Genomic DNA, 17,467 nt, shown 5'->3' with positions numbered 1-17,467 from the left:
ATACTGGCCATGATTTGGAGGAACAGTGTTGTACTGGGGCAGACCAAGTTAAAAATCACAACACCATGTTATAGTCCAACAGGTTTATTTGGAGGCACTCCTGTTGGACCATAATTTGGTGTTGTGTGGTTTTTAGCTTTACATACTGGCAGCATTTCAGACGTGCAATCCAGAGAAGAGAATACCAGGGTTGGCTTCAGCAGTCCAATGGAAACTGCTGAGAAGTCACTGACCAAGGTGCACGAGGCCTCCACCTACCAGCGCTCAAAGACACTTTACTCAAGCAAACCAAGCATGCTTAATTCAGCTCTAAGCACAGCAGAGGTAGGTGAACATGGTCATCAGAAGAGCTCCAAATGATTTTACAAGTTTCACCATCCAGTGATTCTGAAGTACAAGTTATGGTAGGGGAGACAAGTTGCAGCTGCCAACTGTGCAGTGAGTATAGGAAAGTCAGGCAGACAGAAAATTTACTCCAAGCTTCAAACACTTAATTCTAAAAGGCAGAATTATTTAATGAGCAAAGAACTGAAGTTTACATTTCTCATGTCGAGCTGAATTTTGGATCATGAATACAGAGGTGGCCAAGGCAGACCCCGAAGGAGATTTGAAAATGAGAAGTCCTGTCCAATTATGGGTGGCAGGTGAGCTCCTCAGCCAGGCGGGAGCACAGAAGTTTTGGGTGGCTGACAGGCAAATCAGGAGAGGTGGGTGTTGTCACAGTAATTGGGATACCTAAAAGGGCATCTCTGAAGGCTTAAAAATGCTTCAAAATATAATGTGGCCACAGCTATCGAAGTTATCATTCTACCACTGTCATTTTAATAGCTATTTCAGCAATACAGAGTTTTATATTTGTACCTTGTATTCTGCTTCTTAGGTACTTGAGAAGTTCTTGAGTTCCCCTCTGGGAAAAACAAATAAAGATCAATAAGGGAGCACCAGAGAGAAACAAAAAAGATTGAAGACCACCATGTTAAAGTATTTTGGATGAGATCAACCTTAAAATACAAGCTACAACTAGCAAATATACAAAAAGTTGCAAGGTCTGGCAAAATGAAATCAGTCTGAAAACAGACCACTCAGTAATGAGGGCAAATAAAACACCATAAACAAAAAACTTGCATTTATATAGCACTTTTCATAATCCAAAAACATGAAGTACTTTTGAAAACAACAACAACATAGGAAATGCACAGTAGGAAACAAGACAATTGGGAACTTTCTACATTGTACATTTTCTGTTTTCCAGGCAAGGCACCAAGTTTTACCTGTTCAGCCTGGAGAAGCACATTGGTGTTATGCCAATGAAGGAAATTGCATGGATGAATATTATGGGTGGTGTTACTTACTGTAACTAGAAAATATAGCAAGCTCGCTATGCCCAGGTCATTTGTGTAAAAAGAGGCCTGAGAGCAACTTCTCACAATTTCAGATAATTTTGAAACAAATAAAAAGAAAATAACTGCAGAAAAAGGCTTTTCTTAGATAAAATACAATTTAAATGCTTGAAACTTGCACCTTTAGCTCCAGCTAAACCTTTATGCTAAGTATGCATATTCTTCTTAAATTTAACCATGAATAACTTCCCACAGTGTACAATGGCTTTCACGGAACGGTTTTACTTAGAAAGTGTTAAGAGGAGATTTGATAGAGGAGTTAAAATTGAGTAGTTTAAGCAGAGTAGAAACAGAAAACTTGTCCCACTGGCAGGAGATTAGATTGCATGTAGATACAAGGTGAATGCAAAAGAACCAACAATGGGAAAAGGAAAAACCCTTTTTTAAAAACACAAGTTAGAATCGAAAATGCACCGTCTGAGTGTGTTGTGGAGGTAAAATTAATTATGTTTTTCAATAGATAATTGGAGTGAAGTGAAAACAAAATTGAAGAACTGCAGGGTAAGGCAGGGGAGTGGGCTAGCTAGTTTACTTTTATCTAAAGCCAGGTCAGAAACAAGGCCAATAGCCTCCTTTCTGTGCTGCATCAATTCTATGATTCTGTGAAATATGATCAGATTATCTTTTTGTTCCTTAGTTGGTCTTACTGAGTGGTTTAGCAACTGTACCCAAGGAAATCAATAGAAGGCCTCAATTATATTATTTTGCAACCAACACCTAAGAAATGCCAAGTCTCTTTTGGGAATAACTGCCAAGAAAATGTTAAATTAGAAAGTAAAAGTTAAGGAATTTAGCAAGTTATTAACAGAAAACACCCCAGACTGAACGTAAATGCTACAAAATACATTAAAATCTTTTACTATAAAATTGAAAACAGCTAATATATAGTGCTTGGTAGAAAACTGTATTACTCACATTAATAATATCCCTGCGAATAGAACGGAGTGGATTACCCTCCAGCAGCAGAGACTTCAATTTAGGAAGATTTCCTAGAGCATAAGGCAAGCTACAAGGAAGTCACAAAGAGATTTAGTAAAGGACTAAAAGCATTCTGAAAACTTGCAAACTTGAAATAATTTCACTTTTGTTTTACACAAATGTGCTTCATCACATTTGATCTTAAACTATTAGTCAAAGGAGAGTTACTGTGCACAGCAAGAATCATAAAAAACAGCTATTGTATGCAGATATAAAGAAAACAAAAAGTGATTAAAAAAGGAATAGGTTTCATTAATAACAGCTTGAGTGTTGATTACATTGCTCCAGCGAATAACAGCTGTAACGGCAAGCTGGATTATTAAACTGAAAAATTTATTTTACCTAGCAAGGAAGAGTACTAGACATGAGAAATATCAGTAAGTCAGGATTTAAAAGAGTTACAATGGCACAAATAGCAGAGAAGACTCTACTGGTTAGGTGATTTACTCTTGGCCATATTTAGTTCTGGTTGCCTCATTGTAGGAGAGATATGGAAGCTTCAAAGAGGATACAGAGGAGATTTACCAGGATGCTGCCTGGACTGGAGGGTATGTCTTATGAAAAAAGATTGAGGGAGCTTGGGCTTTTCTTACTGGAGCGGAGGATGAGAGGTGACTTGATAGAGGTGTACAAGATGATGACAAACAGAGTGGATAACCAGAGACCTTTTTCCCAGGGCTGAAATGGCTATCACAAGGGGACATAATTTTAAAGGTGATTGAAGAGAGGTTTAGGGGAGGATGTCAGAGGTAGGTTCTTTACATAGAGAGCGGTGGGTGCGTGGAATGCACCACCAGCAGTCGTAGTAGAGTCAGACATATTAGGGACAGTTAAACTACTCTTGGATAGGCACATAGATGATAATAAAATGAAGGGTATGTAGGTTAGTTTGATCTTAGAATAGGATAAAAGGTTGGCACAACATCAAGGGTCGAAGGAGGCAGGGATTAATCAGCAAGGAGGCAGGGATTAATCAATCTCTGGGTGACAAGTGATCATAACATAATAGAACTTCACACTCAGTTTGAAGGGGAGAAAGGTGGATCTAAAGTTTTAAGCTGAATAAAAGGTATTCCTATAGGTACAACGGCTAGCTAAAGTAAACATGGAAATTAGATTAAAAAGGTAGCATACTAGAGTTGCAGTAGGAGAATAAAGGAGATTTTTTAAAAAAATAACTTTCCACAAAGATTTACCCCAATGAGAGAGACAGAAGACTCCTTGAGAAGGATCAATGTCACAATAAGGAAATGAAGGACAGAATAAAATTGAAATAAACATTGCACAAGTCCAAAAAGACTGGTGATAGGTCAGAAGATTACTCAGATATTAAGAACCAACAAAGAATGAAATACAAATAAGGAACTGCATGAGACAAAACTAACTAACAATGTGTCAGAATGTATATCTATATTTGACGACTATGAGGAACTGAACTGTTTGAACATTTTGGGTGAAGTCCACACAGACTCTCCGAAGAGTATCTCACCCAAACCCATTTCCCATTACTCTACAATTACCCATGACGAATGCACCTAACCTACATATCCCTTAACACTGTGGGCAACTTAGCATGGCCAATTCATCTAACCTGTACATCTTTGGATTGTGGGAGGAAACCGGAGCACCCAGAGGAAACCCACGCAGACCCGGGGAGAATGTGCAAACTCCACACTAACAGTTGCCAGAGGCTGGAATCGAACCCGGGTCCCTGGTGTTGTGAGGCAGCAATGTTAACCACTGAGCTACCATGCCACCCCCAAACATATCATGAAATGTATGACAGAGCAAGTTCAAATGGCCAAATGACCTGGTGTTGTTCCTAAATCCTGTTATGTCTTGATACGTATAAAAGTATATTGTTCCAAATTAGAAACGTACACATTATTTGATTTGATTTATTTTAGCCACATGTACCTAAGTACAGTGAAAAGCTTTGTTTTGTGAACAATACAGGTAGATCACAGCAAACAAGGACATACAGATCATGGGTGCTGAGATAGTGAGGCATAAAGGTTACAGCTGCGCAGGAGGTGTGTAAAGCAAGATTACTTAAGTTTAAAACGGCAAAACAGTTATAAGAAATGTTAGAAAACGGTCTGTCATAGGGAGCTCGCAAAGAGTTGCCCAGTGTTGGTGCCATCTTGAATTGAAGTAGATGACAGTAAAGTCAGCCTTTAAGAACGTGTACTACAGTTAAAAAAAAAACTAGCATTTCAACATGTACCTGCTAATGTCATTATTTGTGAGGTCAAGACGTTCTAAGTCTTGAAGCATAAGAATTTCATCTGGTAGTGATTTCAATTTGTTGTCACGCAGCTCCAGCACAGTGATGGCACATAGATTTTTCAGGTGTTCTGAACCCAAATGCTCAATCTGGTTATTTCCTACATGTAGTTCCTAAAATGGAGTAATAACACAACTGTAGAACTAAATACATTTACTGCAGCTTTCTAATATTAAAAGTTACAAGTTACATCAACATGCATGCAGATATTTCAATTCATTTACGTCATTATGTTCAACTGACATATTGAATTGCAGGTCTATTCTACATTCAGGCATAGATATCATCCAAATAAGTTGCAGCTTTTAAAGATTTACAGGACACAACATTCTATCTTTTAAAGAGTATATTCTTCTAATAGAGATTAGAGTTCCAATAAAGATATTTAAAAATGATTGTAAAAGATTTCATTATCTCCTTCCCAAGCCTGAAATAGTTGAAAGAGTTAAGGTTTTTTTCCCCAAAAAAATAACCTATTGTTTAATTAACAAATATTACAGTAACCATAATAATGGAACGTGGGGCAAAAACATGCTACATTCCACCACCACAACTTAAAAGACAGATATACACTCAAGTGCCTCCTCAATATTGGGATACAATAAATAGAGTCACAGAGACGTATAGCACAGAAACACTAACCGTACCTTCTATATTCACATCCAAAACATTTATATAAAAATGACAAAAAGCAGTGGATCTAGCGCTGATCCTTGTGGCACACCGCTGGTCATAGGGCTCGAGTCGAAAATGTAACGCGCCACCAACACCCTCCTATTCTGAGTCAATTTTGTATCCAAACATGTAGCTTTTCTTGTATTCCATATGATCTAACCTTGCTAACCAGTCTACCATACAGAACCTTGTCAAACATCTTACTGAAGCCCATATGGACAACATCCACCCTTATCAATTTTCTTCTTTACTTCTTCAAAAACCTCAAGTTAGTGAGACACAATTTCCCCCACACAAAGCCATGTTGACTATCCCTAATCAATTTTTGCCTTACGACAAAGATCAAAAATTAAATCTTGTTAAAACAACAGGGAGCAATTTTATTTAGTTTTTCATCTACCTCACAAGAAAACGAACAGAAGAGATTTTATTTTCAATGAAAATCTGCATTGTAACCTGTTTCATTTTTTACTATTCTTAACTTGGTGCCCTTCAGTGACCTAACAGACATACAAATAACTTATTTTTCTAAAGGCCCTGGATGCCGATAGAATGCAGTTTGGAATGATAACACTAGTAGTAAAATCAAACTTTCCTTCAAATAATCTTATTTTAAATAAGCATTCAAAGACTACTAAATGGTACTACAATGACAGGGACATAATGTATCTACACATCTTGTGGTCATTAGTTAGAACTCATTCTTCTTCACTTTTCAACTAGTTTTCTTCAGTTTGGAATTAATGAACATTAGCTTCACCATCTCCTAAAAGTACCCCCAAATTCAAAATCAGTTTGTACATGTAACATTTAAAATAAACATATGAGAGATATTTAGGTCAGTATTCCATCAAAAATATAAAATTGGTATATTAATCACATATCTTATTATAATTATCAGAGTGGAAATGCCACCTAAAGAATGACCAGACACACTAGTTCAAAAAGGGGCATAAACAGGAACATTCAAAAATTCACTTTCATTTCTAGACCCATCTTGATAACAATCAGGATAAGCTAGGATACCATGTGCAATAACTTTTACACTTTCTCTTCCTGGTCCCATGTGATGTATCCATACAAATTTATCAGGGATACGAGCTAAATTCTAATCACAAATAAAAAAAAGATAGTGAAACAATTGTCTATTGAAATTCATTTTTATTGCCACATATTCTGGGGAACCGACACAGCAAGTGGTGGAATTTGAATTCAATTTTTTTAAAAAAACTGGAATTAAGAATGTATTGATAACTTTCAATGAACCATTGTCAATTGTTGGAAAAACATATCTGAATCATTAATGTCCTCCAGGGAAGTAAATTTGCTATCCTCACCTGTCTGGTCTACATGTGATCCCACAGCCACAGCAATGCGGTTCACTCATAACTGCCTTCTGAAATGGTATAACAAGCTACTCAATTGTATCAGTTGCTATGAAATCTCAACAAAGAAATGAAACTGGACAGACCACCTGGCAACGACCTAGGCACCAGGAAAAGCAACAGCAGAAACTACAGTCTACCCTGCAATGACTTTCTTACTAACATCGGAGGGCTAGTGTCAAAATTAGGAAAGCTGTCTCACAGGCTTGTCAAGCAACAGCCTGACATTGTTGTACTCTCAGAAACATACCTTACAATGTCTCAGACATACCATCGCCATCTCTGGACATGTCCTTCCTGCCAGCAGGACAGACCCAGCCAATTGGTTTGCAAAGGAATCCCATTTTGCTGTCGATAACACACTGCTTCATGTATGCCATATGCTAGAACTATGAATTGTGATAGCAGAGTTCAATTCCAATTTATTACATGGTTGACCAGGAAACCCTCCCTCTTTTACTACCTGCCAGCGGCACATGTTTTCATTATTTACAAGTTGACACTCAATTTGTTTTAGATGCAAAATGATTAGACTTTCATTAGCCATCAAGTCCTGAAGTGGGGCTTCAATCTGCAGCTCTGGCTTATAGGCAGAGACATTGGACTTTCTAATTAGTTATCAGGTCCCCACAGTGGACAGTTTAACTAACCAAGAAGCAGGGGTTCTGGGCAGCTTTAAATTCCTGCCTTGACTGCCGAGCATCAGCAGCAGGCACAAGTTTCCCTATGAAAGAATTAGCTCTTGCCCAGCCCTCCCACCATCTGCTTAGTGATAGTCCAGCTATGAAGAGTATTTTATAGGTTAAATGTTTAAAAATTTGGACAAGTGCTATCTCCATTTTTTTCTACTTTATTCCCTGTCACACAGCTGTTGATTTAGAGTTGCATGACATGATTGAGGTGAAGGACCAGAAAGTCCACTTGGCATCTTTAATTACCCAGCCACTGATTGGTCAAATTGGAGAAAACAAGGGACTGGTTCCAGTGTTCGGGTTTCTAATCCATCTTTGAGCTTGATGGCAGGATACAGAGTCCAACAGTGAAAATCCTGTCCTTGATACCCAAGCTCAGTTTCTGTTCTACAACAGCAACAGACAACTGAAGAGAAGACTTATTTACTTTCATTGTTAGAAACAATTTCTGCTGTGACATAAAAAAATTAAACTGCAAACATCAATTACACATTCACAATCCACTGTTAGTAATAGTGGGAGCACAGGAATTCACAGTATCATAAATCCTCCAATGGAGAAGGCCTGAATCCTTAACACCAACAGGAGGAAAATACTGACATGTCTACAGTCTTAATACATCCTCTCCAATTAGTTATCCAGAATTGATTAAAAATGAAAGGTGTTTTCATGGATAATATTTTCCTGATGCTTTCAAAGTACCTTCAGATATTTACAGGATGGAAACTGTGGTAGATGGCGAAGTTTGTTATGCCTCAAGTAAAGTTGTTGTAATGACACCATATTTGCCAACTCCGGAGGAACACATTCCAGTTCATTATAAGTTGCATCCAACAATTTCAAACCTAAATACGTTACAAAGAAAATTAATTTACAAGATTTGTTTCATACAATAAACTTTATATAAAAGACTCAGATGCATATAAAGCAATCAGAATCTTTTCAACTCAAGTTCTGTATTGTCTGCTTTTTCTGTCTTCCTCTCCTTCCCATATCCATATTTCATACCATATATTTGTTGGGAATATATATTTATGTTTCAAAAACTACCTAAGACAGGATGGAAGAGATGGGGTGATTTGGACAATTTCGGGGTTTCAGAAGGTTTATCTTATGACTTCTTTAAAGAGTTGCAAATTTAAGTGTATTCAAATTCACCTGTTTATATAAACTCAGTTGGCTTTTGTCAAGAATGCAGGACAAAGCTTTAGAGAGATAAGAGTTAATATTATTGTTTTAAAATCCTTGACAAACTTGGAGGAGATGAACCCTGTGCTGAAATTGCCTAACAAAGCTTTGAACAAAATTTTCTGTTTCAGTACATACCTAGGTGCATCAGTTAACGGAAAATATTTTAATAAGTGAGCAACAAAAAGATCTCTCTCTTGAAAAGAAGAAACCTTATAGCAAGACTGCACATGGCTGGAAAAGGGTGTATGATTTCAATGCCAATCCTCAATGACAATGAGAATTCTGTTTCATCTATATCACATTAACAGAGTAAATGCATAGATCTCTTTCAGTAAAGTATCTTCTCAAAACCTGAAAACTTCCAGAAATCTGCATATCTATTACTTCCTTTCAAAGATTTGAGTCTAACTGACTTCTCTAAATTGAAGACTGAATTAAAGACCTCTCACTGAATCTACAGCTGACAGCATTGTGATCTCGATGGCTGGAAATTGACTGGATTGTGAGAAGTCTTTTTGTTGCATCCTTTTGAATTTGGATCCATCATATAAAATGCAGAGTTCACCTCTGCAGAGTTGTAATCTCATCTGTGTCACACCGTTGCATGGTTTGGTAGTAAGGAGGTATAGTTTAACTCTATCCAGTAGCTTAGTTGTCAACAAGTTTTGCCACTCACTATAAGAACAAGTTTGTATATAATAAAAAAGTTATAGTTAAGTTTTTTTGAAGGAACATGGTGATAGGCTCTTTTGATCTAGATAACAGTAATAAACAGAAACAAATTGACCATTTCGGTGGTTGGATAAAACATGAACTCCTTTTTTTACAGCTCATGGAGTAATGAAGCTTGATTACCAGCACGCTCCACCCATCAGAGTCATAACATATTTTATTAGGAAGCTTTAAACGCTGCAGGTAATGGATATTAAATTAATATCCAAGAATGCATTCAATTCTGTTGGGAAACACAATTCCTAGGAGAGTTTCCTTTCTCATCTAAGAAACAGGCTCAAAAACTAAGAAATTGAAAACTGAATTTAAAAAGGAACTTAATTTAAAACTGTGATTGAACTCCAAGTGATGTTCCAATACTGTTCATTTCAACAATCTCAGTTCATCCACTCAATAGCATTTTGCAATGAAACGCCAATGCACACCAGCACAATGGTGATATCAGCATCATGTCCAATCTAGGACAAAGAAAAAAGGCTATTTTCCTCGATGAGGAAATTACTTTTAGTAACAGCTGGTAATAATTTTAAGAAGCGACCTACCTTTACACCCAACTAACAACAAGCATCAATTAAAATAAATCATAATGGAACTTTAAAGCAAGAAATAAACATGTGAAACTATTTCTCTACTCATTCTGTTATTTTCAAGCAATCTTACTTCTCATTTTGCTAATGTCCGACGGTATGCACTTCAGCTTGTTGTTCGCCAGAATGAATTTAAGTAGACTGGACAGCTCACCAAGGGTGCTTGGAACTGCTTTAAGTTGATTGCTGGACACATCCTGTAAGATATATATAACTCAATCAATATTCCAGCAGCCAATTTGTAACTAACATTTTTGGAATAGGGTACAAACTTTATGGGGATGAGAAGTCGAAAGGGAGATGTGGATACCAAATAGGTAAGGGTACCAGTATTTCTTGACCAACTAGTTGTTCAAGCTCCCACTGAACAGGATGGGCTGGCAATCTACCACCCAACCCACTTGCCAGCCCAACCTCTCACTTACGTTACATACTTACCTTCTTTCAGTTGTCTCCAGAATGGCTCAAGGACATTGAAATATTGGATTTATGGCTGGAAAAGGATGTATGATTTCAATGCCAATCCTCACTGACCATGAGATTCTGTTTCACCTATATCACATTAATGGAGTGAACGTTTTCCTGAAAAGCGACAGCAAAGGCAAGTGGGCAATTTTTAGTCTGATCTGCACTAGAAATGGGCTTCAGTCAGATCAGTAGATTCACACAATTGTATCAAACGACATTAGCAAATAAACTCCCAATTGTGATTCCCACATTATCAAAATACTCCAGCCAAACTTTGACCACAAATAAAAATAATTTTGCCTTTTCTGTAATCGTGATTCTTCATCGGGCTGCATATACTACAATGAAAAAACTGTTGACCTATTTCAACCTCCCGTGCATTATGCTGTAATTAACACTTCCTTGAACAATCTTTCCATCAATCAGTGACATCAGAAGTTCCACAACATCTGATAATAATAAAGTGCGTACAGTACTTAGAAACTGGCATAAAACATTTGGAAATCAATATTAATATTCAGCATTGGGGCAGTAAAAGAAAAGCAGTGAAGTGAAGGAAAGGAAAAATGGATAATGCAGAGAGAATGGAGGAAAAATAGAAGGGGCATATATAAAATGTTAAGAAGGTTCAGCAAATGTGATTTGGAGAAAGAAAGAGAGGGAGAAACAGAGCAAAGAGTGAGTGTGAGGATGAAAGAGAGAAAGTGAAGTGTGAATGAGGATAAAAAACAAGTACAGGTAGTTCTCCTATAACCCGCGTTTTGTAAATGCGATTTGACTATGACGCGATTTGTGAATTTCAGACCATTTTCTTTTATAAAGTGAACTCCTGTTGGTTATTGCACAATTCAATCTCCTGTATTACCAACTTGCTGTGACTTATTCTGCTGGTACATCTAATGCAACATTTGTTGTCTGCGTGTGTGTATTTTTTTGCTTCTACCTGCAACTAAGGTAACTTTGTTTTTCTCACTGATGGAAGTGAATGAAGTGAACCTGCATCCGGGGCTAACAATTGTTTCGGGGGTAAAACCATACCACTCTCCACCAACTTGACCACCCCAGATCAACTCCCAGTGCTGTCAAGGGAAGCGAACATTGGAATACTTTGCTGCAATGTTTACTGGAATCATGCACGGAGTTGTGGGGGGGGGGTGCAGAATGTGTGAGAGAGCAGGGAGAGAGTTAAGGAATGAAAGAAGGCGCAAATACAGCCATGTCCCAAAAGTATTAGAGAGTACGCAAGGCCTTTTATTAAGCAAAGGCTCAGATGGTGGCTAACTGAAGATTCAACACACAGCAACTTTATAAAAGGGTGTCTGTGGACTAAGGACAGACTACTGGCAACCCTCATCTCTCCCCTCCCTACCCATCCCCAACTTATGCCTGACCCAAGTTCACCCAGTCTCCATTTGAAAGTGGGGGTGGGGAAGGATCTGAGAGTCTTAGCCCCTCATTCTCTCTGAAACCAGAGATCCATCAAAATCTCCAGCCATTCAGAACATCCCACCCCCTCAAAATAAAAGGAGATTTTACTCGGGCCAGAAGGAAACTTCCTGCTTCTTTTTCCTTTTGCGAAATGTTTTTGGGAATAGGTTTTCGGGAAGAAATTCCATTGTTTGAATGCCTTATCCATATTATGAAGTGACGAGTTAGCCAGAAATTGAAGGTAAAAGCCACAGTGGCATTTAAATAGCATTGAATTCAGCAGCCTGGCCAGTGCCAGCAAATCTCAGACAGGACGTTGCTTAATTCGTATGGGTGGAAGTCAGAAACAGGAAAGGAGCAGTCACTTTCTTGGGAGTTTTTTTAAACAGACCCCCCCCAGTAGCAACAGAGACACAGGTGCAGATTGGGAGGCATATTTTGGATAGGTGCAGAAGTAACAGGGTTGTTGTCATGGGTGACTTTAACTTCCCTAATGTTGGTTGGAACCGCCTTAGCTCAAATTTTAAATGATTTGGATGTGAGCATAGGAGGTATAGCTAGTAAGTTTGCAGATGACACCAAAATTGGAGGTTTAGTGGACAGCGAAGAAGGTTACCTCAGATTATAATGGGATTTTGATTAGATGGGCCAATGGGCTGAGAAGTGGCAGATGGAGTTTAATTTAGATCAATGCGAGGTGCTGCATTTTGGGAAAGTAAATCTTAGCAGGACTTATACACTTAATGGTAAGGTCCTAGGGAGTGTTGCTGAACAAAGAGACCTTGGAGTGCAGGTTCACAGCTCCTTGAAAGTGGAGTCGCAAGTAGATAGGACAGTGAAGGTGGCGCTTGGTATGCTTTCTTTTATTGGTCAGAGTACGGAGTACAGGAGTTGGGAGGTCATGTTGCGGCTGTACAGGACATTGGTTAGGCCACTGTTGGAATACTGCTTGCAATTCTGGTCTCCTTCCAATCGGAAAGATGTTGTGAAACTTGAAAGGGTTCAGAAAAGATTTACAAGGATGTTGCCAGGGTTGGAGGATTTGAGCTACGGAGAGAGGTTGAATAGGCTGGGGCTGTTTTCCCTGGAGCATCGGAGGCTGAGGGGTAACCTTATAGAGGTTTGTAAAATCATGAGGGACATGGATAGGGTGGGGGGAATCCAGAACTAGAACTACGTTTAGGGTGAGAGGGGAAAGATATAAAAGAGACCTAAGGGGCAACTTTTTCACGCTGACGGTGGTATGTGTAAGGAATGAGCTGCCAGAGGATGTGGTGGAGGTTAGTACAATTGCAACATTTAAAAGGTACTTGGATGGGTATGGATATCGGTCGGGTGCTGGCAGGTGGGACGACATTGGGTTGAGATATCTGGTCAGCATGGGCAAGTTGGACTGAAGGGTCTGTTTCTGTGCTGTACATCTCTATGACTCTAGATAGTTTGGATGGAGCAGTTTTTTTCAGGTGTGTCCAGGAATAAATCCTGACTCAATATGTAAGTAGGTGACTAAAGGGGAAGCCATTTTGGATTTGGTGTTTGGCAACGAACCAGGCCAGGTGTCAGACCTCTTGGTGGGAGAACATTTCGGTGAGAGTGATCACAACTCCCTGATCTTTACTATGGTTATGGAGAGGGACAGGAGCAGATGGTACAGGGAAGTATTTAATTGGGGGAGGTGAATTACAACACTATTAGGTAGGAACTGGAGTGCCTAAATTGCGAACAGATGCTCTCATGGAAATGCATGACAGAAACGTGGAGGATGTTTAGGGAGCACTTGTTGATAGTGCTGGATAGATTTGTCCCACTGAGACAAGGAAGGTATGGTAGGGTGAAGGAACCTTGGGTGACAAGGGATGTGGAACATCTTGTCAAGAGGAAGAAGGAAGCTTATGTGAGGTTGAGGAAGCAAGGTACAGATAGGACTCCACAGGGTTACAAGGTAGCCAGAAAGGAGCTGAAGAATGGACTTAGGAGAGCTAGAAGGGGCCATTAAAAACCTTTAGTGGGTAGGATTAAGGAAAACCTTAATTCTACTGATGAGAGGAACAAGAGCACGGCCAGAGTGAGGGTACGGCCAATCAGGGATAATGGAGGGAACTTGTGCCTGGAGTCGGAGGAGGTCCTTTATGAATACTTTGCTTCAGTATTCACAGCTGAGAGGGACCTTGATATTTGTGAGGACAGCGTGAAACAGGTGGATATGCTGGATGTTATGAAGGAGAATGTGCTGAAAATTTTGAAAAACATGAGGATACATCAGTCCTCTCAGCCAGATGGGACATACCCAAGGTTACTACAGGAAGTGGGGGAAGAGATTGCTGCGCCTTTGGCAATGATCTTTGCCTCCTCACTGTCCACTGGAGTAGTCCCAAATGATTGGAGGGTTGCAAATATTATTTCCTTGTTCTAGAAAGGGATTAGGGATAATCCTGGGAATAACAGACCAGTCTTACAACTGTATTGGGCAAATTATTGGAGACCTCACTTTCTCCTCAAATTATTGGAGAGGATTCTGAGAGACAGGATTTATGATTACTTGGAAAATCAGGTTGCAACAGAACATTGATAGGATTCAGAAGAGTGTGAAGTCTTTCATTTTGGAAGGTCAAATTTCGATACAGAACACAGGGTTAACGGCAGGATTCTTGGCAGTGTGGAGAAACAGAGGGATCTTGGGATCCATGTCCATAGATCCCTCAAAGTCGCCACCCAAGTTGATAGGGTTGTTTAAAAGGCATATGGTGTGTTGGCTTTCATTAGCAGTGGGATTGAGTTCAAGAGCCGCAAGTTTATGCTGCAGCTCTACAGAGCCCTAGTTCATGCACACTTCAAATATTATGTTCAGTTCTGGTTGCCTCATTATATGAAGGATGTGGAAGCTTTAGAGAGGGTGCAGATATTTACCAGGATGCTGCATGGACTGGAGGCATGTCTTATGAAGAAAGTCTGAGGGAGCGAGGGCTTTTCTCAGTGGAGCGAAGAAGGATGAGAGTTGACTTGATAGAGGTGTACATGACGACAAGAGGCATAGATAGAGTGAATAATCAGAAACGGCTATCCCAAGGGGGCATAATTTTAAGGTGAATGATTTGGGGAGATGTCAGAGGTCAGTTCTTTACACAGAGATTGGTGGGTACGTGGAATGCACTGCTAGCGGTGGTAGTAGAGTTACATACATTAGGGACATTTAAACGATTCTTGGGTAGGCACATGGATGATAATAAAATGTAGTGTGTATGGGTTAGTTTGATCTTAGAGTAGGATAAAAGGACGGCACAATATTGAGGGCTGAAGGATCTGTACTGTACTGTTCTATGTTCGATGTTCTTCTTAATTCAGAAACTCCTTAATGTATTACATTTACTGTATAATTTCATTGAAATAGGATTTAAAAATTTACTTCAACTGTGCTACTGCTTGTGTTAGGCTAACTACTGTTGACAGCTTTCCAGCTGTTGTATGGTGAGTGCCTTGTATAGTTTTAGCAAAATTTCCCTAATTTTATACTCCATTCCCTTTGACATAAATGCCAATATTCCATTTGCCTTCCCAATGACTTGCTGGAACTTGATGGCTTTTTCGGATTTATGAATGAAGACTTCCAAAGCCTTCTGCTCTGTGCAGCTTTCTGTAGTCTTTCTCCATTGAAATAATATTTAGCTTGTTTTTGACATTACAATACTTCAGAAGTACTTGTTTTGCTTAATATCACTTTGACTTATCCTGAGGATCGAAAGGAAGGAATTGGAGTTTCAGTACACCTTACCTTGGCACCATCCTTCGCCCTCAGTTCTTCACTGACCTCCTTGACCCCACTGTTCCCTCCCATCTCCAATAGAACTCTCTAATCATCACCATGATTATGGCTGTTTCCAGAGAGCTGTTTCCAGGGAGCACCTAATACTCCTGTTCCCTTTACTAATTGTTGATTGCCCAAGAAGTCCTCGTTTAAGAATTCTCTTGGACTGGCTCCAGCTTGGCTGCCCTGCTGTCCCCAAAACCATGGCTGAATTTCTACTTTTGTGGCCCCACTCTACACCCCCAAAACAGTGCAGAGAAAATTCCTGGTCTGGACCTGTCGCAAGATTGTTAACCCATTTGTGTGGTGGCTGATTGACACTTCTTAGGCATGGCTGAATGCAACATTACCAAAGCCCCCTGCACTGATCACATTGCTCCAACTATCTTGAGGGGTTGCTACTTTCTTTATCACCTGACCATCTTTAGCATGTCACCGAGACATCCCATCCCACCCGGGGTGGACTGGGGGATGATCAGGTCGGGCATGGTCTCATTCAGTCTCAGTGTAGGCTCGGTGGACTGAATGGCCTACTTCTGCTCCTACATATTATGGAGGTCACCTCTTTTTCTTCTAAACCTCAGAGATCAGAAAGCTGTTGTGAAACTTGAAAGGATTTATAAGGATGTTGCCAGGGTTGGAAGATTTGAGCTATAGGGAGAGGTTGAATAGGCTGGGGCTGTTTTTCCCTGGAGCGTCAGAGGCTGAGGAGTGACCTTATAGAGGTTTATAAAATCATAAGGGACGTGGATAGGCTAAATAGACAAAGTCTCTTCCCTGTGGTGGAGAAATCCAGAACTAGAGGGCATAGGTTTAGGGTGAGAGGAGAAAGATATGAAAGAGACCTAAGAGGCAACTTTTTCTCTCAGAGGGTGGTACATGTATGGAATGAGCTGCTAGAGGAAGTGATGGAGGCTAGTACAATTGCAACATTTAAAAGGCATCTGGATGTGTATATGAATAGGAACAGTTTGGAGGGATATGGGCCAGGTGCTGGAAGGTGAGACTAGATTAGGTTGGGATATCTGGGGTTGGCATGGATGAGTTGTACCGAAGGGTCTGTTTCCGTGCTGTACATCTCTGAATCCACTGATTTTTACAGATATTTTTGGTGGTTCACCCCGACCCTCTTTTTTCCCATAGGCCCTTTTATTTCTACTGCGTGATTTTTTATAATACGTGTTGCATGGGAATGCAGCTACTGCATTATTGGAGAACTACCTGTGAGCAAAAGATTATACGAAATTAAGGTCCAGGAGAGGATGTGAAAGAGGATGAAAACAGAGTGGGGAGAAGAAAGAGTGACTGAAGGGACATACAGAGTTGCACTCCATTGCAATGTATAATACCTTAAGATGTGGCATATATTTCAAACCTGCAGTCTTAATCTAACAAATATATTCAGCCTCTAAAATTTCTCCATGAAACAATAAAATTCTGATCACAGCCTACATTTACTCAACAATAAATAAACTGCACTACCTCAAAAAGTGACAACTATAGCCTAGGAGAATACAATTCACAACTCCTGATTCAACACTCATCTTTTTGAATAATCTAGTTAACTACATTCTTAATCTAGCAAATAATTAAGTAGATAATTAGGGTTACTTCTGTTGTGGGCAAAGTCTTAGAGAGAATTGTAAGGGATAGGATTTATGAACATCTGGATAGGAATAATGTGATCAAGGATAGTCAGCATGGTTTTGTGAAGGGTAGGTCGTGCCTCACAAACCTTATTGAATTCTTTGAGAAAGTGACTAAGGAGGTAGACGAGGGTAAAGCGGTAGATGTGATGTATATGGATTTTAGTAAGGCGTTTGATAAGGTACCCCATGGTAG

General features: G+C 39.5%; 1 protein-coding gene across 1 annotated transcript in view; it reads right to left on the bottom strand.

The window, feature by feature from the left end:
* lrrc40 (leucine rich repeat containing 40) overlaps positions 1–17,467 on the bottom strand; it is a 68,206-nt gene that overhangs the window by 31,322 nt on the left and 19,417 nt on the right. Inside the window, exons 5-9 of the mRNA XM_043700105.1 lie at positions 10,001–10,124; positions 8,120–8,262; positions 4,606–4,778; positions 2,316–2,406; positions 844–907 (exon numbers count right to left, since the gene is read on the bottom strand). Of these exons, the coding sequence (XP_043556040.1) occupies positions 844–907; positions 2,316–2,406; positions 4,606–4,778; positions 8,120–8,262; positions 10,001–10,124 (595 nt within the window). The remainder of the gene's footprint in view (positions 1–843; positions 908–2,315; positions 2,407–4,605; positions 4,779–8,119; positions 8,263–10,000; positions 10,125–17,467) is intronic.

The sequence above is a fragment of the Chiloscyllium plagiosum genome, chromosome 11 (assembly GCF_004010195.1).
Source record: "Chiloscyllium plagiosum isolate BGI_BamShark_2017 chromosome 11, ASM401019v2, whole genome shotgun sequence".
NCBI classification, from domain to species: Eukaryota; Metazoa; Chordata; class Chondrichthyes; order Orectolobiformes; family Hemiscylliidae; genus Chiloscyllium; species Chiloscyllium plagiosum.
Note: the sequence above shows the minus strand (reverse complement) of the source record. Positions and strands in the feature narration are given on the sequence as shown.